Consider the following 26,266-nt stretch of genomic DNA (forward strand, 5'->3'; position numbering starts at 1 on the left):
TTAAGCAACCGCTCGCCGTCAGCAAACGTTAAATGTGGCTATAACGTTCACAAAGATCTAACAAGGAATTCAAGGAACGCAGCGTCCCGTGAGTGGTGAGCGTGAGAGCGAGCACCAGGCCATATGTTTTGAATTATCGCGCCCATGTCTGTGCACGATAATTCAAAACATAAGGCGCTGTGCGGGTAACCGCAAGCAATAGGCCACACACGCACGAGCGTGTGTGTGGTGAGCTTTTTGAAGCCCTTACAATAAGTCTCGCAGAGCAGCGCATGCGCGCTGCGAGGCCAGACCTAAAAAGCGAAAGCAGTCAGCACCAATTAACATTGACTGCTTTCACTTCCAGAAGTGCTTGGGGGTTTACTCTGCCACACCCTCCTCCCACCCCCTCCTCCCACTGTAAAACCTTTATCAGAGCAGGAGAACTGCAAAAAGGAAAATCATTTGCAATGCAATAGGTCTCGCATTTGCAAGACTTAAGCTATTGCTTTCTTAAAAATAAAAGCGGGAGCTGTGCTCAAAAAAAAGTGTGGTGCTAGTGTTGTACATATAAAGGCGGGCGCCATACTAAAAGCGTGGCGCACATTCACAGCAATTAAAAAAAGACTGATAATAGCAGGCGTCGTGCTAAAATATAAAAGCGCGGGGCCCGTGCATATTTAAGTTATGTGCATGGCGGCCTGTGAAGAGGGCACCATGGTAATTAAAAACAAAATACATAAAAACAGATGCCATGCGTGGCACCGTGGGGATTGAATAGCTCTAGGACAAAACAAAAATATTAGTCCCTAAACGAAACACAAACACTTCCAGCGTAACAAAACAGTAGTTGGCCGGTGCTCCTTGCGATACAAATGAAGTGATAAATAAGTAGTGCAAACCAATAAAGAACCAGAAAAACAGAGCAATGGAGGAGTTAACCAATGACAAGCAGCAGGCGGGATAACACTGTGTATACTGTTTACACCATGTCTTTCAGACAGCGCATGCGCGCTGCCTAGGCTCGACCCAACATTGTCCCCTTTCCAGCAGCAGCTCATCCTACTGGATCCCTGCTGGGGAATCACTGCAGAACTGCAATCCCTGCAGAACTGCAATCCCAAGCAGGGACCCACCCATAATATAAAAGGGAGGGAGATGTGCTCTCATGCATGGGCTGTTGCAGGCGATAGGCCAGCCAGTGAAGCGTGGGTACCATTTTAATCAAAAGAAGTGTTTAATTGAATTTCTCTCCATCTTTGGATTTTAAATGTACGCCCAGTCGTCCATAAAAGAGACATCTTGTGAAATGCACTCTGACTTAAGACAGCACCGGGAATCGCAATTCAGAGTTGTACAAATAACCACGACCCCTTAACTCAATCTTTTTTTTACGCATGTATGACAAAAACGCACAGGTTTTTTTCATACACATTTTAAATTAATTCGATTTCACCATATGAATTGCTGCAGGTCTTAACACAATGAATTATTATAAGCTGCAGCTCGGTGGTTTGTTCTGGCTGGCGCATGTTTTTGGATAACCAAAAAAACTATTTATAACCCGGTGACCGGAATGGTGTGACTGACAAAGGTATAAAACTACTCAACAGTCTACTATAGAAGTTTAGGATGACCTGGACACCAAATTAGACCATAACCCATCACCAGTGGCACCGCCTTATACACACCATTCAGACCGAAGAAAGTGTCTCACTAAAAGAGCACCCAAACTCAAAATTCCACCTCAAAGACCCCCATCCGCATTACTAAAGTTAGCAATATCAGGTAGCCTCTCCAGTCAAAAAAAATGCAGTTAACCTCAACCCATCTGATACTGAATAAAAACACTCAATGACTACTACTTACGCCTAGACACTATACCACACCAACTTCCAGCGGCAAAAAAAACTAACAAAGCAAACAGCTTCAAGTTTGTTGTCTTCTGACTCACCCCAATTGTTACGCAACAGCCATCAAACTGCATCTTCATGTAGAATTTCCTGACGTTTGGACCTTTTCCCTCTTGAGAGACAGCACTGTACAAAAGGTGTCTCAGGCCACCCTAAACCCTCTCTAAATTGTTTTACAACTACAAATGAATAATCCTAAACATACTTGAATTTCTGCCTCAAATAAGTCAGGCAGAGCTAATGAAGCAAACAAAATAATTCCTCCAAGAACAGTTCAACAAAATCTGTCAATTTTAATTAACAATTGGTTAATGTGAAAGGGGTTGTTAGTTCAAATCGCTCCATCACAGGTGAAAAAAGCTTCGACAGAATGGCCACCAGCTCTGGGACAGCACCTTTGGGGACCAGCAAACCACCTGTTCCAAAAGACATATTTTTGACGGAGGCATATCTCCCTATATCTGACCTTTAGAAGTATTGGAGCTTCCCACTGAGTCTATTAGATCTAGGGAGCTGATGTGACTCATACTAGCAGGACTTTGAAGTATCACTTAGAGTTAGAAAGTAAACACCAAGGACTAGGTATGTGCAAATACCACGAAAGTTCAGTCAGTGTTGTCATAACTTCCAACCATCCAGCAAAGCTTCCTCAACTACTTCTCTATAGCACTCTACCCAATAGCTTCTCCACCTTCCCCCAAGCACTAGGAAATAAATAGCAAGAGTGACCTAAATATGGGTATTCTCCCAAGGGCCTATCACAAAGTGAACAAGCCTGTGTAAACAGACAAAAAGCAATCAAGGTAGTAGTCAGTGTCTCAAGACCCCTTCTCGTCCAATAAGCAATTAGATTGCCAAACCACTGTTAAAAAGCAAGCATAACAGGTAGACTGAACCCTATGGAAGGGCTATGTTCCTCCATGCACAACTGACACAAAAACACATGGCTAAGCACAAACTGTGATAGTGAGACCAGCTATACCATACATTCAGGACATTGCACTTTGAATGTATGTCTAGTGCCATACACACGAGAAGGTCACCACAAGACAGTAAACCCATTGGAGAATGGGAGGTCGGAGTTGACCCAACTGCACCCAGAGGTGTGGGCCTAAATTACTCTTTAGTCCAAAGGAAGGTCCAAATCACAGACACAATAAGACTGGTCTTTGCCCAGTCTCCCATCCACTATCATCAAAATGTTGCCCCTGGGATCAACCCAAGTCATTTGAGACTTTAGAATTAACCTACTTCCTCTCCAATGATAAACAATTTGAAACAAAAAAGGAGCTCCAACATTAGCAAACTACCACCGATAAGCCAGGCACTCCAAGCTGACAAAACTCCAGCAACATATGGATGGGCATGCTACCTATAACACTTTAACTTAGGACACAAATCGGATCTTTCCAACAATAATGATAATCCTCATGGATGCATGTTAAACATTCAAAACTGGACCAGAAGTTAGATCAGACTGGTATCTCTAGCACCACAGTGGATTTGTCTGGATCTTTCTTCACCACCAGACGGCACAGAATAATGTTAGAAGCCCTTAAACAAATACTGTTGCATCGTTCATCTGAGAGCATCAAGACGCCCAAAATGCAGGGAGAAGCATTTTACGAAAGTTGAGGTGACTTTGAAAATGTGTGAATTTTCAGTTTCAGAAGTGAAATGTTAAATGATGAAGTTGAGACTAGCATGGCAACTGTGCCAATTAAATGTTTTGGCCTCTAGTACTCTATTTGGCAAACTCGAATTGTGCAATTAAGTAACTCCCCGAGATCAGGCTGACGTTTTTTGCAGACTGTGACTTGATACGTTTGTTTTGTTTACGTGGAAGAGGCACTAGCAACATCTGGAGCGATGAAGTCTCCGAGGTTAAGATGACTTAGCACGAAACTTGAATATATAAAGGGACCTAGCTATCAGCTCCGAGCTGACACGATGTTAGGAGTCAGACATGATGAAAATATATATATTTTAGAGAGAACATTCATATGTGGTACAAACTGACGCTACATTGGGTAAACTGATTGCCACTATACGATTTTCCAGGAAAACCATTCAAACACTTCTCTTCATAATAATAGCTTCGGACTTTTCGCGAAACGAGTGAAAAATGAAAGGGCACGGTTAAGAACAGCTGGTAGCATAGGTTGTCAGATCAAGCAGTAAACCCCGCTCATAAACAGCAAAATGAATATTTCAAACCTATCTCCATGGCAACTCAGCCAGAACCCGAAGAGGCCCAGGCACTTGATCCCAAGACATCAACACGGAAGCCTGGTTTTAAATAGCATCCCCAGCCAGGGCTCCACAGTAGCCCAATTCCATGCGTACGGTTTCAAAAACATTCCTTTGGGATTCGGCCAACTCGACGTGGCGGCGGGAATAGATGAGGGTGGGGGGGGGGGCAGTTTAAGGGTTTCCACCCAATAACACTGATAATAAACAAACCTGTATTGGCCTTGCATAATTTCCCTTCCGATGCTAGACACTAGAAACCTAAATCCTTGCAACTCCCACGATTAACCCCGAGATCCACGGCCCTCAATCAAGGCAAGACCCACCCACCGTGGAAGCAGCCAATGGCTGAGTTTCTCCAGCCCTCCCGAAAACATTATCTAAACACCGTCCCTGCAGGCCCAAACATTTCCTGCTGGCCACATCGGCATGTACCTCCGCACGCTGGAGGTCCGTGCTGCGGCTCTGCCTCGCTCAAGTGCAAGGCTATGAAGCGGCGGGAAGAGGAGGTAGGGCAGACCGCTATAGGATAACGAGCGGGGAATCTGTGGCGCCCTGCCCTGTAGGAACGAACGGAGAAGCCAATACGCTGCGCTCGTGTTACTGGAGCTCCCAGCCAAGTCCCCACGAACGAATCTTCTCTGAACAGCGCAGGCACGAAGCTGCGACAGGCAGCGCTTCCCTGTTATACGCTGTGCGCATCGCGAAATGGATGTCTGTAGTTGCGCAAGAACGGAGAGCGTACCGAGAAGGGCTCTGCTGGCTACGGGGCATAACTGCGCACATCAGATAGAACGGAATCACCATGTCTACGAAAGCACGGAAACGACAGCACCATCTGAACGAGACAGTGTTATATGAAACCCTCCCGAAGACGTAAATAGAACCGAAACGCAGAGGCGTTGAGGTGCGGCCAAACAGCCGCCTACCTGCAGGGGCTGAACGGGTCATCCATGGCTCCTGCGGGCTCCGTCGATAGGACACACTGCCAAAACTCTCCTTTTTCGAGTCCAACAACTCAAAATGGTGGCACATGCAGGCTGCAAGCCCTCGGAGAGCTCTCCCGAGCCTGTGCTGTGACCTAAGCTTTCACGCTCAGCGCAGAAACTTCCCCCTCAGTCTGACAGCACTGAGCATGTGCTGTGACCCCCCCCTCCTCCTCCTCCTCCTCCTTCAGCCTGCCTCATCCACAGCGAGCCCAGCCAGGCAATCAATCTCCAGCCTGCTGTTTCCGTAAATAAAGCCCAGTACAGAGCCTCGCACAGCATACCAAGCTAGTGTGCAGAGGAGACGGGGCCAGGCCAGGGGGACTGTGACCGGCGACACAAGGGACCGGAGTACGGCCAGCCAGCAAGCCACCACAAAGCATCACGCAGCGCTGATAGTGTGGAGAGTGCGACAGAACACGGGGCACAATGCTTCGCAATGCATAGTGTGAGTACGACCTGCAGTGATGGAGACAGGCGTATGGGGCCCATCCAACGCAGAAACTCGCACAAGTCGACCGCACCACAACAGACCGTAGCACACAATCAACACTTGCGCACGAGCCACTCTGCCTGGACATCCCACTCTGACCCATGCTTAAGCATTTAAAATGCATGTACTCCAAGCAGACATCTACTTGAGTTGAAACAGGTTATTTACTTTGTTAAAACACTGATTGATCACAAGCTGCCGATATTATTCAAAACTTCAGTCACCATTCTTTAGCAACTGGCGATAATCAATTACTCCGCAGGACCTCTACTACCTTAGAATAAGCAATTCTTCTGGTGGGGTGACCGCCCAGCCGAAGGGTAGGCTTAAAGCTCTACCTTTGCGAATTCTTGTTAGCCGGCCAATTACCGGCATGGGCTGCAGGTGCTGTCATTCATAGGTAACCCCATTTCTTTATATGCTAGCTGGCCCTGCCATTAGGCATCTCCAGCCCACAGCTTGAGATAACTCAGACCAGATTACTACTACTACTGTCCCATCCGTCTTACAAGCTATCACAGCGTCGCAATGTCAGCTACTAGGCTTTTCCTCCCCGAAGTTGTCCAGACATTGACTCTTTGCTGAATCACCACTATGACAGATGTGGCCTGTCTTGCCAATCAGTCTTTTACTGTAGTGATCTGCTGCCCCAATATCACGCCAGAGTTGCAGCGCCACTCGAAGTCGGTATTTGTCATCTGTATGCCTTTGAACCACCGCTCTCTAGCAGGTCACTTCTCCACACTGCTCATGTAGGGATGATCAATGTGCCAGACCTTCCTTTTGCTGCTCTTGAATCCTGTTGAGACAGAATGCTAAAGTAGGCACCGGCGAGGGAGAGGTAGTGCGTGGAGGTGCTGTGGGAGGACTACTAAGCTAACTACTAAGCTAAGTCGTGCCCCACACAGGTCTGGTAAGTTATAGGCTGCCACCACCTGTTATTATCCCTCCTCACTGTGAACCCTTGCAGCTGCGCCTATATGCAAGGAATCAGAACTGGATCCCTTGAAAAGCACAGCTTGTGCCAGTGATTGGTGCAGGACTGCCAAACATTGGAATCTTATTAGGTATAGGCCCATCTGCATGCCTGAACACCACCTGCCCTTCAATAGACTTGATGTTCATGTAGTCCCTCAGACGGTAAAATTGTCAGTACTTATGATTAACTACACAATACAGCTACACAGTCATCTCTCTGCCTTCCAGTTTTTGATTTCTTGGTGTTAACTAAAAATGTCCAGTCATCTACCTGTATATATCGGGGGCCCAGACAAGAGATTACTGCCATATGTGCTGGAGCTAACAAAAGAAACAACAGGAGCAATATGTATCCCTTAGGTGGAAATGAGTTTTTCTATACAGAACAGTGTCCATCAAGGTATCATTGCAGAAAAACAATAAAATTAATCACTGTGATATAATCTATATGCCACAAACATATTGAATGGTTAGAGAGATATTTTCTCTGAAAAACCATTCAGACAAAAATAAAGAGGTTTATCATTTTGCAGCAAGACATACCAATATTTTGCATTCAATACTTTTGATTAAAGTGGCAGTATTTTTGTCACATCTTTAAGAAACCCAATGTGCCTGTACGTAAAAAAAAAATCTGTAAATGTGTTATCAATGCATCAAAGTAAACAGATGAGCATAAAAGGATGATTACTGAGCAGCACTGTCTCTATTACATCAAAAGGGAACCAAACATTACGCACTTCCTAAACAAAAAAACCATAAATCAATTAAAATATTGTGCCATCTAGTTAATCACAAAGAGCATACACTCACAGTTTAAACAAACGGACTACTTCCCTATTACTGAAATCTAATGGGAACACGAATTGGACACACAAACCATTCTCAAAATGCCATGGTCTTCATTGACTTTCTGTCCAAGCGAAGTCAAATAAGGAAAAACAGATAAAAAAACATGAAAGCCAGAGGCTCAAGAGAAAGGACCCAAATCACACTCTCTGTACATAGTGCACCTTTTTTGTGTGGGGGGCGGGGGGGGGGGAGAGATCCGAGGACATGAGGTCGTCCAAACCAATTAAATGGTCTGTACCCACGTTAAAAACTATTAATAATTCATAATCTTCTACAAGTCTTCATGCTCTCAGAACCTAGAAAAAGAAGAGATACTAGTTATGCAGTGGATGCAATCCTAAGGGCATGCTGTTGCAGCACATCAATCAAGTACACCCAAAAAATGAAATGACGCTGCATCGCAAGTCAAACCCAGGCATATAAATTCAAATCGTTCAATGGCTCTACATTGAAAATTTCATTCCAACGAGGATCAAACATAACTGCACGAACTAAGGGAAAGCTCATTCCCTTTTCTGTCGCAAGTAAAATCAAACTCCCTCTCAACTGAGCGCAATCACAAAATGTGCTAAAATATCAATAGGTAATGCAATATGTACAGCAGTAGTACAAGTTATTACCGGTCAGTTTTAAGTAAATTCCACGTTGCTTTATGACTACGGAAAAGGAGATGTGCCATGATTTTGTTCAACCCTGAATACAATGCAAAACACAACTTTCTTTACTTTAGCAGTATTCCTAACCTGTTGTAGAATGTATGAATGAAGTAGTAACATTAATAAAAGCGTGCAATAATATGCTTTAACTTTTAAAAATGTAATAGTGTAACTGAGTGTATGAAATAGCAGATATTGCTAAATAAGATTTCAAAGGTCTCCAAGTTTAATTCAAAATTAACAGGCATATATTTAGTTCAATAAGCAGGAGGTAAGTTAAATAATCAACTAATTTACTAAAATGTACTTTTTTAATGCTCAAACAGAGCATATGCACGGTCAAGTTGTAAAGTCACAGTGTGTAGCCATCTGCAGGGTCTATGCTGCACAACCAACATCCATTTGCAATGAAATGAGTCCTATATAGCAGAACAGCGTTCTTCACTCTTTATGATTAATTTGATGAAAAATTATAATACCTTAAAAGGTCATATACCACTGCAGAATATTTTATCTGACAAAGAACCTGAACTACGTTCTTTTTGAGTATCTGCGAAGTGGTACTCTAGAACCACTAGAAGAAAACTACAGAATTGTTTGGGCATGAAGTAAACTGCTACCAATGTTATTACTTTGTAAAAGAATGCTTCCACTACACCGCGATCCAGATCAGTAAGAACAAGGAACACAGATAGTTTTATGTAAATTGATGCACTGCCATGTCACAAAAGGATCCACTTGTCCCACGGCAGATGTTAAAGCAGTTCTCCCAATTCTAGGCACTTTTCAATTAAAATTATGCATTTGCTTCATTTTTGAAGCATTTCAGGAGGAGCTACAGGCATGCACGTTTTATACTTTAAAAGCAGGATTGAAAATCAGGTTTAAAAGGCAGCCTTCACGCACAATATTCGGCTTGTTCCTGGAAAGAAAACGATCCAACTCTTGAGATGAGACAAAAAACGGCACACCAGCTCACATTTTTTCTCTCCTCTTTTCTAGCTCCGCTAGAGTTCAGCAAGGAGTGGAAGGGCAGGGGAGTGGTTCACTGTGAGCAAGAGGACCCTGCTTTAACACCAACTGCATGACCTCCCCTGTCCTTTCTAGCACTGAGTGCACGATCTAAATCTTCAGGTTAGTGGAGTGGCGCTGCTCGGACATGTTTGCAGAGAGCTGTGGGTGCATCTGTCTAGTGAGAGGGAAACCTGTTACCACACATTAGAATGCTGCCTTCACTTCTGAGGCCCTCCATCAGTGGGCCTAACACGCTAAACTGATTGTCCAAGAGAATATCAGCTAGACAAGTACTACAACATTCAGAGGAATCCAGATTTTTTCCCCCCAGGTTTCAGTTTCTCAAATACTGTTTAAGGGATATGCTGTGTTAGATGAGAAACAACTCAAGTCTGACCAGCGCACCAAAACATGGTGGGGACTCGAACAATTTATAACCAAGCTCAGCAAGACAAAAATATTGGAACGCAACATCCAGTATAAAAAGATGTCGCCAGCAACTCTGTACTTGGGTTGGTGAAGGTTGCAGCGGTAGCACCAAACTTTTAAAACGGATATTATCCCTACTGTGATTTTAATCCATAGTTGAGGTTGATGGTCTCAAGACAGCAGAGGGAGACTAAGATGTCTTAAACAGTCTTTTTTAGGTTGATTCACCCCTTATGTAATGAGAGCTTCTTCGACAATTCATAATGAGACTGGCATTGAGAACCACACTCGCATAGATGGGGGCGTCACACGACTTTTCTTTACTACCATTACTGTGGAAATATGGATTTTCCTGGTCAGTTATGTCCCCTATCTTGGACCCCAACGGTTCCATGTGCATATCACAAGTACATGTATGTTCCCTCCAGTTCCAGTTATGAAGACGCAAATACATGTGCGTCCACCGTCAACATGTCCTTTGACAGATCCGCCATGTATAGGCCGGATATCCCATTCCTAAATATGAAAGGCCATCGGCTTTATATGGTTCACTTATGCCACTTTTCAGTCCAGGCAAGTAGGCCCTGATTCTGTCATCAAAACTCCTCTTGCCTTCGGCCTCTGAAAGCTCCAGTCTGAGCCTGCATCTGTGACCATGAACTTTGTCTCATTCTCTGCGCGGCTCACGAAGCCTGACATCAGCCTATTCTCTGCCAAGAACTGTATTTCACCTTCGAATTATCTGCTTCCCCCTCAGCCGACGCATTCCTGCCTAGTAGCTTAAGTAAACATTCTTCCAGTTACCAAGCAAAAAAGGCCCATCTTCTCTGTCCTCATGCAAGTAATTCATAGCCCTGTTACCATGGAATATTCCTACCCCCTCGCATTTAGTGTAGACACTTAGACGCTTGTACATGCACGCACAGTCAGTATAGAATAGATTCTGTCCGAGAGTCCTTCTTTTATGGATAACATAGTTCTTTAAACATAGGATGTTAGATATGATTTGGGATTAGGTTGACTTGACCCCCCAGACTTCTCGTCTCCACATATAGAGCTAAATGTCAAGTCCCCGTCACCCCCTAGTTACACGTCAATTACACGTCATACTGCTGCGCGCGCATCAATGCCAAGTATTATCTTATAGATCCACCTATGTATTACATCATAACCAATCATGTTCCTTTTTACTCATTATTACACCCATTTTCGGTTACGCAGACCAAACGTCAATGTCCTTATCAATTGTTACGCCTACTGTATTCACTTCATTATAATGTATGTACTATAAAAGTTACTTCTTGTCAATAAAGTGTGTACTTCACTTCCTGAACCCCCGTGGTGATGGAACTTGAAGCATCCGATTATAATCGACCACCGGAATAAAGCCCATTCCGAAACTCTAATATCACGGATTCTGCCTCTCATTTTACTGAGCTATTTTATAATGTTTCTGTATCAAATTCAGTCCCGGTAAAGGAGAAATATTTACCACATGATGGCGCCCGAACAGGGACACTTTCTCATCTCACGCGCCGGCGGTGCGTTGCAGGCCCGGTCTCCTGCCACAGCTGGACGGACAATAACGCGTACCAGCAGGATTTCCTGTATCTCCCTCCGGTCAAGCGGGGGCGACTGAGACTGCGATCAACACCCAGACGAGGCGGTGAGAAGTGCGAAGTATCCCGACCAGAGCCTAGCTGAGAGAGCAAGATCCGAGGTATACAGAGACCCACCAGTCCGAAGTCAAGCCCAGTGTCCGACGAGTCGAGTCGAGTCGAGTCCAGTCCGGTTCAAGTTACTGAGGCCTTCCGTTTCCGAAGCTACCCGGTGAGTACCATTGCTGGGGAGGCATTTCTGACGTGCACATAGGTTGTGCCGGTCAAGACTGGTTTGGGTACACAAATCCGGTCTGCACTGTTTTAGCAGTGTATCTGTACTGTTTAGCAGTATATCAAGTATTCCGAAGTATTCCGAAGTATCTAGTTATTGTCTAGTTATTGTCGAGAATTAAGCTTGGTGATTAGTTATGCAGACGATCATCATTGTTGTTTTCAGTTAAAGGTTTAATGTTAAATGTTTAAAGTGTTTAAGTATGTTCTGTATAGCGTGGTATGAATGACTGTTCATTATCGTGTTTATTGTATTAAGTCTGTTCAAATTCAAGTATCAGGTCAAAATCAAGTATAAGGTCAGTTCTCAATATGCCGCTCTTTTCGAAATTAAGACAGATCACTACCAGAAAAGGGGTTCTCGAAGAAGCCGTCCCTATTCCTCCTAGGGACACCCCAGGGCACTTTATGTATCACAAACATGGCTTAGACGCTATATTATTTCTTGATTTATGGGTAGACTATACCAAGGGATTACCAGAAAGTCAGAGGTGGCCCACAGTGGGGACCTGGGATGCAGAGTGCATCATGAAAGTCGAGGAAGAGTTATGGAAAAGGAAAGTCAGACAGTCACAGAAAGACGCCGTTGAATTATGGCGTAAAGAATCACATAGGCGAACAGAAAAAGCACGTAGACAGGAAGAGAAGAGTAAAGAAAGTTCAAGCAAAGTTCGAGAGAATCTATTAATTGAGGAAGGTATCCGAGTGAAATCAGAACAAGTAGACAGACAAAGAAATGCCCTTATGAATGGTATGTATCCCCTTCTGGCCGAAGGATTACCTAAGGCTACTCCAGAAACACCAAAAGACTTGCCAACCCCATTGTTCCCAATAAAGGTACATCCTAAGGGGCATCCTAGAACCGCAGAAGATGTTTTTCTTTCCTCATATTTAGATGACGCAGCTCCCGAGTATGCTAATTCCGCCCCACGTAGACCGCATACCAGGGAGGTCCAACGCCAAGATCCAGCACCCGTATCCCTGCAGCAACAAATCGAGTCACAAGTTCCGGCAAGCACATCTGTTTCTGCATCTGTTCCTACAAGTACTTCTATAGCTGAGTCCACACCTATAGTTGCTGTGTCACGTTCGACGAATCCTTTTACACCCGACGCCCCAGATGGGGCCGCGGGAGGAGCTACCAATGTCTTTTCTACGCCACCCAGAATAAATAAACTTACTTTTCAAGAGTCAGCGCATTCACGTACACCCAAACTCCTTAGTGCCCGTGCGCTTAAGGAACTTCTTATAGATTGTAGATATGACCCGGTGCCTGGAAAGGAGGACGAAATGACCCTAGCATCATTGCGTATCAGACGAGCCGCAGTGTATTTAGCGAAGTTACCAGGAATGACTGCGCATCTAGATAATATATATCATTTTGTCCAAACAGGGCGAGATCCAGAATGTATTTACAGAGCTATGGAATACCAGAAAGTAGAGATACAGGGGGAACTGTTACGTTTCCTCATAAACTGTGTGATCAGAAATCAAGACCGACCGGGGGTAGACCCGGAAGCCATGAAAATTCTTACAAGATGGAGCCAGAATATATCAGAAGGGAGACATGATAAACAAAATTGTATAATAGCCATGTGCCGAAAGATCCGTAAAGAAATAGAACGCCTACACGAAGAGCGATTAGAGGTAGACGAGTTCGAACAAAACGAGGAAGAAGGGTCAGGACTGCCCACAGGACAGTCGGACACCATAGCCTATGTAGGTAGAGGAAGATCTTGTAATAGGAATAAGACTAGATATCATACTGACTCAATACATCCGATATGTCCAGATAATAACAGGAATTTTCAAATACCTATAATTAACATAAGGTCTAACGAGCATTCGTTCCAAACCGCCGACAAACTACTCCGAGAACGAAGGGGTTATCATTTCCTCGATTCTATGGATGAACAAGATTTAGCCAGGGCAGCTGTTCATTGGGTGGACAGTCCCGGAAAATATAGTGATGAGACAGTAGTACGCACATTTTTGAATCTCACCCCAGATGAGCAGAGGTTAGCTGGGATTTATATGATTCAACAACTCATTATACTATATCAGAGTCAGCATTCGGACCCTGGTCCCTTACCTGACATATTGACTGAATTGCTTATGAATAAATGGAGAGGTCCAGGTACTGAATTAATTAAAGAAATTCTAGAATCAAGAAAGCAGTATATTCTTTTTGTATGTTCAGAACATGTTCCATTGTCCGTCAAGGAAAGAACTACGTATCACATAGATAGACAGAATCCCTTACGAGAAGTGCACCCAATAAAGGGTGAGGACAATGAGTTTAAACGCGTATTTGTATACACGCCTATATCGAAAATAGAATTGTTACAAATGAAGAAAGTGGTACCCAGTCATGACAAAGACCCAGCGGGTTTTCACCGAGAAATTAAAGACATGTTACTCATGGGAGAGTATACCTACCCCGACATCATGACAATATTAAAGGTGTTGATGCCTGCTGGCATTTATGAGAAACTCAAGGAAAAAGAGTGGGAGGTAGGTGATCAAAAGATAGAATGGTCAGCATTAGAAGCAGAAGAAAGGGCCCGAGGTCCAGGTGCAGGGCTTGGGGACAAAACTAAGGCATTACCAGGACTACTAGTACAGGTACTGCCGCGTTTATTAACTACGAAAAAGGAAGATTGGGGTACAATTTCAGCCTGTAAACAGAAGCAAGATGAAGACACTAGTGATTACTATGCCCGTTTTGAAAAATGTTTTGGTATAAATAGTGGCATAAAAGCAAGTAGCGAATCATACCCACATCTGTTTGTAACAAAATTAGTGGAAAATGCCCTGCCCCCAGTAAAGAATAGAGTATTAAAATTCGAGAGTACCTGGCAAGGTAACACTCCATCACAAATGTTACAAATGTTACAGTACCATCACAATAGAATTAGAGAGGAACAAGAACATGAACACAGACGCATGAAAGACACGAAGATGAAAATGTTAGTTTCCCAGACAGTTCCAGCTGAAGGACATAAAAGGGGTATGACACATTCCGATTCAGCAGGACCTGTAAAAGGGACATGCAATTATTGTAAAAAGCCAGGTCATTACGTACACGATTGTCCAGTGCTAAAACATAATATCGCCATAGGTAAAACACAAGAAAGATCACGGCCACTCAGACAAGATCAGAATGAACAAGGAGCTATGCAGCATGCCCAGGCCATGCCAGCCGCACAACAGCCAATACAGTTTGTGCCAGCTGCACCCCCATTGCCTGTTGCTGCCACACAAACAACAACACGACAAATGTATCAGACCGCACAGTATGAATATCCCGAGTATCAGCGTTACGCATGAACAAGCCTCGAGAGGGAAGTTGACTTACCCCTTATTGAAATCCCAGTAGACCAAGAAGGACCTTATGTACATAGTGAATTATTAGGCCAAGATAGAAAATTTCTACTCGACACAGGGGCAAGTCGAACGACCATAAAACGTAGTGAAGTTCCAGGGGCACCCCTCTCAGGCTCACAGAATATTTCCCTTGGTTTTTCAGGAAAACCTATTGTTAATGAAGTGTCACAACCTCTGCCACTTACGATAGGACCTTTGACCCGAACTACAGATTTATTGCTTACTAAATCATGTCCAGAAAATCTATTAGGAATAAAAACGTTAAAAGCTCTAGGAGCTATAATATGTTGTTCTCCGGAAGGAGTAAGATTGTTTTTACGTGATTTTAAAGGTCACTATGTGTCTAGAGACATGGATCCCCGATTACAGATTTTACCTACACGTCTATGGGCACAAGGCCCTACTGATGTTGGATGCATGAATATTACACCATATCGAGTCACATTAAAGACAGGAGTGGTGCTACCACGAATGCGACAATACAAGCTACCACCAGATGCTGTAGCGGCTTTACTACAAATCATTGACGAGCTCATTGCCCAAGGAGTAGTTGTAGAAACGGACTCCAATATATGTAATTCACCGATAATACCGATTCTTAAACGAACAGATCCTACAGCGCCGCCAGTATATCGATTGGTTATTGATCTGCGCGAGTTAAACAAATGCATTGTGCCACAATTCCCTGTGGTCCCAGATATCTCGTCATTATTGACAGCTATTGATTCCGAAGCAACATTCTTTACTGTAATCGATCTCAAGAATGCCTTTTTCAGCGTCCCAATAGATCCGGAAAGTCAATATTTGTTCGGATTTAGTTTAAATGGGCGTAGCTTTAAATTCACCCGCGCACCTCAAGGATTTACAGAAAGCCCCAGCATCTATAGCCAAGCACTGAAACGAGAACTTGACAGTATCCACATGCCAGTTAACACTGCCTTGCTTCAATATGTCGATGATCTGCTGATCACCGCAAGAAGCGAACCTGAATGTGAGAAAGCATCACTGACAGTTTTACAATTTCTAGCCGAAAAAGGGCACAAGGTGTCCCCTTCTAAGCTGCAATTCTGTGTCCAGCGAGTTGTTTATCTTGGACACTCGCTGGACAAGGAGGGAAGGCAGCTTACACCCGACCGCATTCAGTTGATAGCTAACATGCCAATACCCAAGACACAAAAGGAGGTGCGGGCTTTCATAGGCCTCACTTCATACTGTAGACAGTGGATCCCGCAATATGCATTTCTAGCAAAACCACTCATTCAGTTGACAACACAGGAGGCAGCCACATCGACTGTTCTCCCTTGGACTCAAGAACATACACAAGCTTTTGAAAACCTAAAGAAAGCTTTATGTCAAGCACCTGTTTTAGCAACACCATGTTACAGAAAACAGTTTACACTCTTTGTTACAGAACGCGAAGGTACTGCTTTGTCAGTACTCACACAGGAACAAGCAGGAGCACACAAACCATGTGCTTATTTTTCTAGTACATTAGATCCCGTAGCTCAGGCTTTGCCTGCATGTCTGAAATCAGTGGCAGCAACAGCTTTAGCAATCAGACAAAGCGATGCCATAGTGTTAGGACATCCATTGACAGTTCAAGTACCCCACGCAGTAGAGGTTCTTGTAAATAGAACACAAACACAACACTTGACCGTAGCACGACTTACAGGGTATGAACTTACATTGTTTCAGCCACATATAGAAATAAGACGCTGTAACACATTGAATCCTGCCACACTTTTGCCAGTAACCGGAACAGACCCACTAGCCCATGACTGTATTGAAGTTATTACTGTAACGACAAAACCCAGACAAGACTTGACCGATGTCCCATTGTCAGATCCAGACTTGACATTTTATGTCGATGGTTCATGCATGAGAACAAGTACAGGAGAGTTAGTAGCCGCTTATGCAGTCACAACAGATACTGAAGTCATTGAAACTAATCGTATAAATACTTTGTCAGCTCAAGCCGCAGAACTTATCGCTCTGACACAAGCCTGTATTCAAGCCACGAATAAAAAAGTCAACATATACACTGACTCACGTTATGCATTCGGAGTTGTACATGACTTCGGCGTGCTGTGGCGAGAGAGAGGTTATTTAACTTCCCACGGTGCCCACATTCAGCACGGACCCCTCATTCATGCATTATTAGATGCAATACATCTACCCACTGCAATATCAATTATGAAATGTAAGGCCCATACAAAGGTTACTGATATCATTTCCCAAGGCAATGATCTAGCCGACAGAACAGCTAAACTGACTGCTCAAACTCAAACCCCCGACATGACAAAGACAATAGTCCCGACACCGACACATTGTATGACAGTTAAAGATCCTACTCTTGACGTAATTGACATACAGACACATGCTACACCAGACGAAATAAAGAAATGGACTGAATTAGGAGGGATCCAAACGGACCAAGGATGGATGATGAAGGAAAGGTCTGTATGGTTCCTTCCTGATTCAATGGTCCAAGTTGTAATTAACACTATACATAGTCCGGCACATCTAGGAGAAAAAGCTATGCTAGACAGCATTCAACACATTTGGTTTAATAAACATTTACGAGCAGCAGCCAAACAAAAGGTCCGTACCTGTATGATCTGTTGCCAGTTCAACCCAGGAAAAAGTGTTCCCGTAGAACAGGGTGGATTTCATCCTCCTGATCACCCTTTTGAAGTCCTACAGATGGATTATATCCAGATGGAACGATGTCGAGGATTCAAATATGTTCTTGTAGTTATCTGCGCTCTGTCCCGTTGGACAGAGGCGTACCCGGTTTCAGATTACACTGCCCCGACTACTGCCAAACAGTTGGTTCGAGAATTCTTCCCACGATACGGTTTACCACGTGTTGTCTACTCAGATAACGGCCAGCCGTTCTCATCCGAATTAATGAAACACGTTTCACTTCTGTTAGGATATCAGTGGAAATTCCACTGTGTCCGACACCCCGAGGCAGCAGGTCTCGTAGAAAGACATAATCAGACACTGAAAATCAGACTGTCCAAAATATGCAGAGAGAAAGGGGTCGACTGGATAGTAGCGTTACCAGTTGCACTCTTTTACATGAGAATGGTAGCACACTCTCGAACAGGGCTATCCCCGTATGAGGTGATCTTCGGTAGACCACCGAATATGTGGGGGACGCCTATACCACGCAAAATAACTGATATTGACTGTAACATGCTGACAGATTACTTGGCTTCCTTGATGTCTGCACTACAATCTTCTCGTTCACAGGTAGCTGCAGCCTTTCCCGACAACACTGAGGTGAAACCCCATGACGTTGTTCCGGGTAATCTTGTATTTGTGAGGAATTTCGACCGAAAGACTCAGCTGGAGCCCAGGTGGAAAACACCCAAGTTGGTTCTGCTGACCACAAGAACAGCCGTGAAGATCGAGGGCCGCAAGGGCTGGATTCATTCAAGCCACATCAAGAAATTTCATGGACTATCTTCGGATATAGACACTGTGCCCTGCACTCCCTCACAGACTGATACAAAACTCCCTTTTGTTGAACCTAACAAATCTGAAAATTACAAACTAAAGCTTAGGCCCAACCAGTCGAGCAATTTGATTGTTTAAGTCCTCTCCAAGGTGAAGCGGTTGAATTGTCTCTGACATGTATCCCTTGGACCTGAGTAGAGAAAATACCCGAAAAATGTTGAAACGACAGGCGTATTGTAAATCACTGCGTAGCCACTGCATAGTGACATTATTAATTTTGTTTTTATTGAGTCTTTTAATAATTATTACAAGTATGTTGTTGCACATATATTACCCTATTTCTAGACATGTTTATAATGTTGCTGCTGAACATTCTTTTAGTGACTTACCTCCGCATGAATTGTCTTATAGACTTGCGCTGCGCAATAACACTTTCATTAGTATGTTACATCATTCCCATCAGACTAGTAACGCCACCAATTGTTGGGTGTGTGGCCGACTCCCTCCCTACCAGAATTATGAAGGAGTCCTGCCTTTCTTTCCACATCCATTTACACATAATGGCTCCTGTGGAGCATGGTTTAGTTTAATTAATTCCATAGACTCAGACACAACAGTTTACCAAGACCATTGGATATGGGGAAACCTGAACCTAGTTTTACTCAAAGTCTGCTACCCTGACAAGGAGGGTCGCCCCAAAAGAACAGGAATTGATCTAGAAAATGAAGTATATGGATTAGGTAATTTTACACCTAATCTCATGATTCTAAATGTCGTATCCGAAGTTGAGCTAGTCTTACCCACCATGTCAGTATTCCCAGCAAAAGGTGAATTATGTGTAAGAAAGGTTGGTTCCATACATATGGGCCATAGTCAATGCACTACTACAGTAGAATTCAGTGACCAAGGCAAATCTTCATTCAGAGCATATCACCACTCCTACTTTATATGTGGTCAGACTGCATATATGCGTCTACCTCTAGATTGGGATGGTACCTGCTACATTGCATTCCTTTTGCCACCTGTTTTCCTAGCTCCTCCTGATTATTACAGAAATATTCATTTAGTACACAACAGAGAACGGAGAGATCTCCCCATTGTCGATTACACTGAGACGGCATGGGACAAGTATGTAGATTTTAATAAAGGCATCTTTCCCTATATAGGTACTGTTACTAATAGTAAGCTGATACGTAGATTAACTAGAACCCTTGAAGCAGTAGTGAATGAAACTATTTCCGCCTTAGGCAATTTAACAGAAGAGCAGTCTGCTATGCGGATTGTTGTGCTTCAAAATCGTCTTGTCCTTGACGTCATCCTGGCTGATAGAGGCGGAGCTTGTAGGGTCATCGGATCAAGCTGCTGCGTATTCATACCAGAAAATTCGCCATCTGTATATAAAGCCATCACTCGCCTTCATAAGATTGTAAGCCAGATACACCAGAACCCAGGCACTTGGACTTGGTCCAGTTGGTTTTGGAATGCGGTATCAGCCTGGGGATGGAGAGTTTTATCCTTCCTAGGTATTGGCCTTCTCATACTATTCAGTTGCTGTCTATGTCTACAATGTGGACCAGCAATTTGTGGTCTGTGTGCCACATCGTGCATTCCACATCAAGATTTTCATTCAAGATCCCGGAAGAAGAAAGAAGAACAAATGATGCTATATGAACAGATCAATGGATTGATGAAGATTGATATCTCTTGAAGGGCAAGTAGGGGACAAGGAGGGAATGTGGAAATATGGATTTTCCTGGTCAGTTATGTCCCCTATCTTGGACCCCAACGGTTCCATGTGCATATCACAAGTACATGTATGTTCCCTCCAGTTCCAGTTATGAAGACGCAAATACATGTGCGTCCACCGTCAACATGTCCTTTGACAGATCCGCCATGTATAGGCCGGATATCCCATTCCTAAATATGAAAGGCCATCGGCTTTATATGGTTCACTTATGCCACTTTTCAGTCCAGGCAAGTAGGCCCTGATTCTGTCATCAAAACTCCTCTTGCCTTCGGCCTCTGAAAGCTCCAGTCTGAGCCTGCATCTGTGACCATGAACTTTGTCTCATTCTCTGCGCGGCTCACGAAGCCTGACATCAGCCTATTCTCTGCCAAGAACTGTATTTCACCTTCGAATTATCTGCTTCCCCCTCAGCCGACGCATTCCTGCCTAGTAGCTTAACCCCTTCAGCGCTGCGCGGATTTCCGCACAGTGCTGAAGGTTCTGAGCGCGGGCGGGGCCATGACGGAACGGTTCCGTCATAAGCACAGCCCAACCGACGTGCATGACGGAACCGTTCCGTCATAAGCGTCGAAGGGGTTAAGTAAACATTCTTCCAGTTACCAAGCAAAAAAGGCCCATCTTCTCTGTCCTCATGCAAGTAATTCATAGCCCTGTTACCATGGAATATTCCTACCCCCTCGCATTTAGTGTAGACACTTAGACGCTTGTACATGCACGCACAGTCAGTATAGAATAGATTCTGTCCGAGAGTCCTTCTTTTATGGATAACATAGTTCTTTAAACATAGGATGTTAGATATGATTTGGGATTAGGTTGACTTGACCCCCCAGACTTCTCGTCTCCACATATAGAGCTAAATGTCAAGTCCCCGTCACCCCCTAGTTACACGTCAATTACACGTCATACTGCTGCGCGCGCATCAATGCCAAGTATTATCTTATAGATCCACCTATGTATTACATCATAACCAATCATGTTCCTTTTTACTCATTATTACACCCATTTTCGGTTACGCAGACCAAACGTCAATGTCCTTATCAATTGTTACGCCTACTGTATTCACTTCATTATAATGTATGTACTATAAAAGTTACTTCTTGTCAATAAAGTGTGTACTTCACTTCCTGAACCCCCGTGGTGATGGAACTTGAAGCATCCGATTATAATCGACCACCGGAATAAAGCCCATTCCGAAACTCTAATATCACGGATTCTGCCTCTCATTTTACTGAGCTATTTTATAATGTTTCTGTATCAAATTCAGTCCCGGTAAAGGAGAAATATTTACCACATTACCAAAAAGCTTTTCCTGTTATTTCTTAACTGTTCTAAACACAATGCCCAAAAGAGACTCCCATTCAGTAAAATCATTTTCATTTAATTTCAATAAGTTTATATAGCAATGTTCCCCGTGACATGGTGGCCCTTCATCTCTAGTTCAAGGAGAATTGAATTAAACAGTATTTGGCTTTATTGTGCTTGATCCATTCAGAAGTTAGGTTATCAAGTTGTTGTGGTTTCTTGATTTTCATCGAACTGCCCTGTTTGTTAAAAACCCAGGTAAAGGTACTCATGTCTATTTCTTAGACCAGAGGTTTCCATCACTTGGGATGAGTATTTGGATTGATCATGATTTTCATAAAACAATTTCTTTTGAAAACGAATTATGGGATTTCAGGGCAAAAGCAGATTTCTTGCAAGAGTGTATTTTTACAAGTAGACAATGATGTTGAAATTACCATAAACACACAATTCTTCACCTCAAAAAGTTGGTGACAATCTATTACTTTAAACCAAATTTCCATAAGGACTTCTGCTTTCACCAATCTCATATCCTCCATCTCATATTGACCATTTAGTCAGTTCTCTAACCCTGAGGCAAGCCATGTGGTTGGTAAGATTTTACCCACTGTCACCAGTCATAGATTTCAGGAGGAACGATGAGGAAATTGTTATTTTAAACCTAATGATTAAAGACCCATGTTCTGGAGAGTTCTGCATTTGTAGCTCACTATATGACTTTATAAAGGTTAAAATTTATCTTACTTATACCTCTAATATGGTATCACACTTCTTTTCTTCATCTAATAAATTGTCATAGTTGGGACGCACATTATATTTTCAAGGAAATCAACATGACAAATTTCACTAAACAGAGTTGCAGATGGTTTCCACCAAAACCGGGAGCAACTCCATTCATCTTCTGACTAGGTCATGAGGCCGTTTCAATCAGCAGGCAATAACACTGGCTTACAGGCTGTATAAGGTTTCATGTAGCTGAAGAGCTAGATACTAGTTCCAGGTTCTCCTCAGCGTAATAATACCAAATTTAACTAGGATATCTGCCCAGTCTTTCAGCAATTTCAAAGGAGAAAGCTGCAATTTCTAGCTATGAAAATACACTAATCCATAAGGGGTGGAGGGACAGTCAGAGTTTTACTAACCTAGGGCTAAAAGGCACATGGTGGGGATATGCCCCATAGATTGATAAACAGCATTTTGTTAATAAGATAACATCCCACAAAGACTGACAGTATATCAAAGATGGTCTTGAAAGACACTGACATGCAAAATACATACAAAACGCAAGACACACCACATGCACTTATTTGGTGGTAGTTAACTGGAGCAGCCCCCTCCACCCCCCTCCGCTGCCATTCGGTCCATCCAGCCGCTGGAGTAAGCCACAACTAGTAGACGATAGTCTACATACTAAAGAAAGTGATCTAACCAGTTAATGTTGGACCACAAAACCCAATCGCGCCTGCTACTTTCAAAACTCACAGCTGCCTGCTCCAAACCAACCCACAAGGGTCAGATAAAGGATGGTAAGCCAAACATTGTTGGTTTTTGGACTTTGAAACCGTTGGGGCATAAATACCCACAGTGAATTGCACCAAGTGATACAGTGCAGTAACTTCCTTCAAGGTGGCTGAGCAGGATTCATCTACCACTGCAAAAAACCATTGAAATAACTAAGACACGTTTCATTTTCAGAACAAGGTTAACCTGAGAAGGATAAAACCTGAATGCTCTGAAAGGCACTTCATGTAAAATACTCAAGATGTTAAAGAAAACAAAAAAAACCAAGCCAGACCCCTATTCGAATAATTTTTAAAACAAGCATTGGCAAAGCCAGTAGGTCTCAATTCTATATTGCAAGTGCTGAGCAGTTAGCTTTGCCAATGTTTGTCAGTAAAGTATAGCTTAGAAAAGAAAAAAACTTTAAAAATACTGGCGCAAATGACAACAAATCTTAAGGTATCAAAGAACTCAACGCTGAACTCAATGTTTTAAATCTTTTTAACTGACAGTTTATTGCTTTTTTAAATACTTTTCATACAGGAAACTTTGAAAATAATTTGAAAACAAAAGAATAAGGCAGTGTCAGGATGTAAAAGGAAACTAAGTCCAATGCCTAATTTACTAATCTCAGGATTCAGCCTTTTGGTCCTCTGTAGTAGCTCAGTGAGCATATGTATTGAGCTCCAGGAGAAGTATCACACTAATTACACCTTCTCCTTCAGGCACCATCTGAGTGAATGCAGAAGATGGCGTTTCCCCCAGTCCCATGAAATCCAATGTGTGGCAAAGCAAGTGCTTTCACGCAATATCTGGAAGGCAGGAGATAAAACAAAAACAACCCTTTAAGTCTGCCTTTTCAGTTATACCTCATCAAAAATACCCCTATTGCTGTGCTTTTACAAAACAACTGGGAGTGTTGGGGAGCAACACACCAGGTGTTTTTTAGGTCTCGGCTGCGAAGGCTGCGCTTGCGCAGTCTCGCTCCGAGATTTAATGACTTGGAGAAGAGGGGCTTGAACCCGCCCCTCTTCTCCCCTGTTCTCCATTGGCTGGCCTCTTGAATGCTGGCCAGCCATTGGAGAAGAGGTCAGTCATTCAGATTAGGCCCCGTCCTTTTCGGATCGGGGGGCGTGTTTTTTGCAAGAAGTCTCAAGGAGGAGACAACAGCAAAACACGCCCCCGAATCCGAAAATGCCGCTGCCTTTCTCCGAGGCATTTCTGCTCTGCCTCGGAGAAAGGCAGTCGTGTGCTCGTCCGCCCCCCCTGCGTCCGGCTGCTGCTCTGGTCTCCTCTCCAAGGGTCTTCTTGTTCTTTGGGTGCCAGGGACTAATTTTGGCCCCAATCCGATCCTGGTTGTAAAACCTGAGTGACGGCGGACTCCAGAGGTGTGACTCAGTCACTGATTCTATTTGATGACTGCCTCCAACTTTCAGTCTCGTTGGGGCTTAGACCTCTGTTACGCAGGCGAGCTGTGTACTCTCGTCCTCGCTGCAGCCAGGCCTGGATCCGCCCCTCAGCAGCATCTGCGACGCCTTCTGCTGCCGAGCGTCACCCGGCATCTTCGTGCCTCAAGTTGCGTCATCTCCTGTGTCACGCCTTCTCCGTTTCACCTCACGGCTGTTCCCCGCCTGGGCCTAGGCCCCATTCTGTGCTATCGGTGTGGGTTGAGCTCTCTGTACGCATGGTTGAAGTCCGTTACCTGGAAGGTGCCTCTCCGACCACCTCACCGTATCTGACCCGCTTCCATGATTGTGGTGAGTAAAAACATTCTGGCTCGGCCCGCTTTTGCCTAGGTCCGTGACAAGGCCACCTCCCGGGGTTTTCAAACGCGTCCATGGGGATAGGGCAGGTCTGTGCGACTCTATGGCCACATATACACCATAGCTCGGGAATAATTATTGGTTGTTGTATTTGAAACAACGGCAGAGTCACTTAGGTGTGATTGCACCCATTTGAAATTATTTTAAACAAGCGTTTGTGTAAAAAAATAGTTGACTATGTTGGCCTACCCAAAAGCTACTCTTTTACAAAAATCTTAACTTGAAAGTTAACACATATTTGCTTAATGACTGAGTTTTGTCCTCTACATTCGGATGTATAGGGTTTGCCTCTTAAGTTGATGTAAGACACCGAAGTTGTACATTTCCAGATTGGATGGGTATAGTTCGCTCTTTCACAGTCGCTGCTGCTTTCCCCCACGATGACACAGTAGGTGCTGTTTCGGGGATTTTATTTGTTGCTAACCCAGGACTTAACCATCTTATATGCGATCCCACTAGTGCATGATTCTTATTCAGTTTGGTGATATACACACATTTATTCGACAGTATGTCCCTCTGATTGTCTCAGAGACAGCTGTTTTGTGGGGGAGGGTTGTCGCCATGAGTAGTTTCATGAGTTAAGTGGGGATGGCGGTCCCACGTGGTAGTGTTTCTCAGAACTTGCCTCTGACTTGAATTCGTGGGAAGCAGCAGGACCACCTGTAGTGAGCAGTTGCAGACATTGGGGAGAGGATGTGGTCCGTCTGCTACGCTGCAGACTTTGGTGCAGGAAGCCAGGGTTCGAGCCTCGAGGTCGCGTCCACATCTGTGATTCTGGGCAAATCACTTAATCTCCCCGTGCCTGGATGTGTAATGTAAATACGGTGCTATGTAAAGCGCTCCAATTCCTTCGGGTCGAGTTCGCGCTATATAAATATGCAACAAAAAATTGCTCAAAGTAATGACCAATCCCAAGCATTCTCGCTCGTAGACTTTGAGCCCAAGGATGTTTTAGACACATGTAAGTAGTGTTACGTTTTTTAACAGCGCTAAGCTAGACCAGAAGGTATCACAGCCCTTTACATATAATGCAAGATCATTATATTGAAGTACATGTTAAAATATAGACCAAGAAAATCGATCGGCTGCAGCGGTAGTTACAGTATGCAGACATATGAACTGCTTGAGCTAAAAACGTACAAAACATAGTAGAGAGCAGACGCACTAATTTAACCGCTGCAACTGGTCAAGGCAGAGTGAGTGTGAGCTTTGGGACATAGATCAGTTAGGGTGCGTGTTAAAGTATTAGTAGTATGTATTTAAGGTCATGTTTGAAACAGGAAAATGAGGGGTTGCAGCGCAGGTCTCTAGGGAGTGAGTTTAAAATCGTGGGAGCATTTCCAGAGAAAGATGATGCAAGCAGTCTTGTAGAAACATTATCCTTCAATTAGAAGCCAATTGAGGCTCTTGAGGGCCTGTGTGATGTGCTTAAACCGTTTGCAACCTGTTGTTAGCAGGGCTGCCATGTTGAGAATTGAACCTAAGGGGGCAAGGTGAGTTGTCAGAGTTCCTGTGATGATGGTGTTACCATAATACAGTTTTGAGAAGACTAGTCATTGCACTACTGTTTTAAAATCTTCAGTGGAATGAAAGTTTGAAT

General features: G+C 43.8%; 1 protein-coding gene across 20 annotated transcripts in view; it reads right to left on the minus strand.

Moving 5' to 3' along the window:
* RERE (arginine-glutamic acid dipeptide repeats) overlaps positions 1-26,266 on the minus strand; it is a 1,190,399-nt gene that overhangs the window by 411,218 nt on the left and 752,915 nt on the right. Inside the window, exon 1 of one of the 20 annotated variants that reach the window (XM_085609721.1) lies at positions 5,072-5,257. The exons of 18 other annotated variants lie outside the window; for them this stretch is intronic. In XM_085609721.1, coding sequence (XP_085465847.1) covers positions 5,072-5,097 — 26 coding nt within the window. In that variant the 5' untranslated portion in view covers positions 5,098-5,257. Of the gene's footprint in view, positions 1-5,071; positions 5,258-26,266 lie in introns of those variants that run through there. One more of the 20 variants, XM_085609723.1, reaches the window with a different exon arrangement.

Source organism: Triturus cristatus, chromosome 1_2, assembly GCF_964204655.1.
Source record: "Triturus cristatus chromosome 1_2, aTriCri1.1, whole genome shotgun sequence".
Lineage (NCBI taxonomy): Eukaryota > Metazoa > Chordata > Amphibia > Caudata > Salamandridae > Triturus > Triturus cristatus.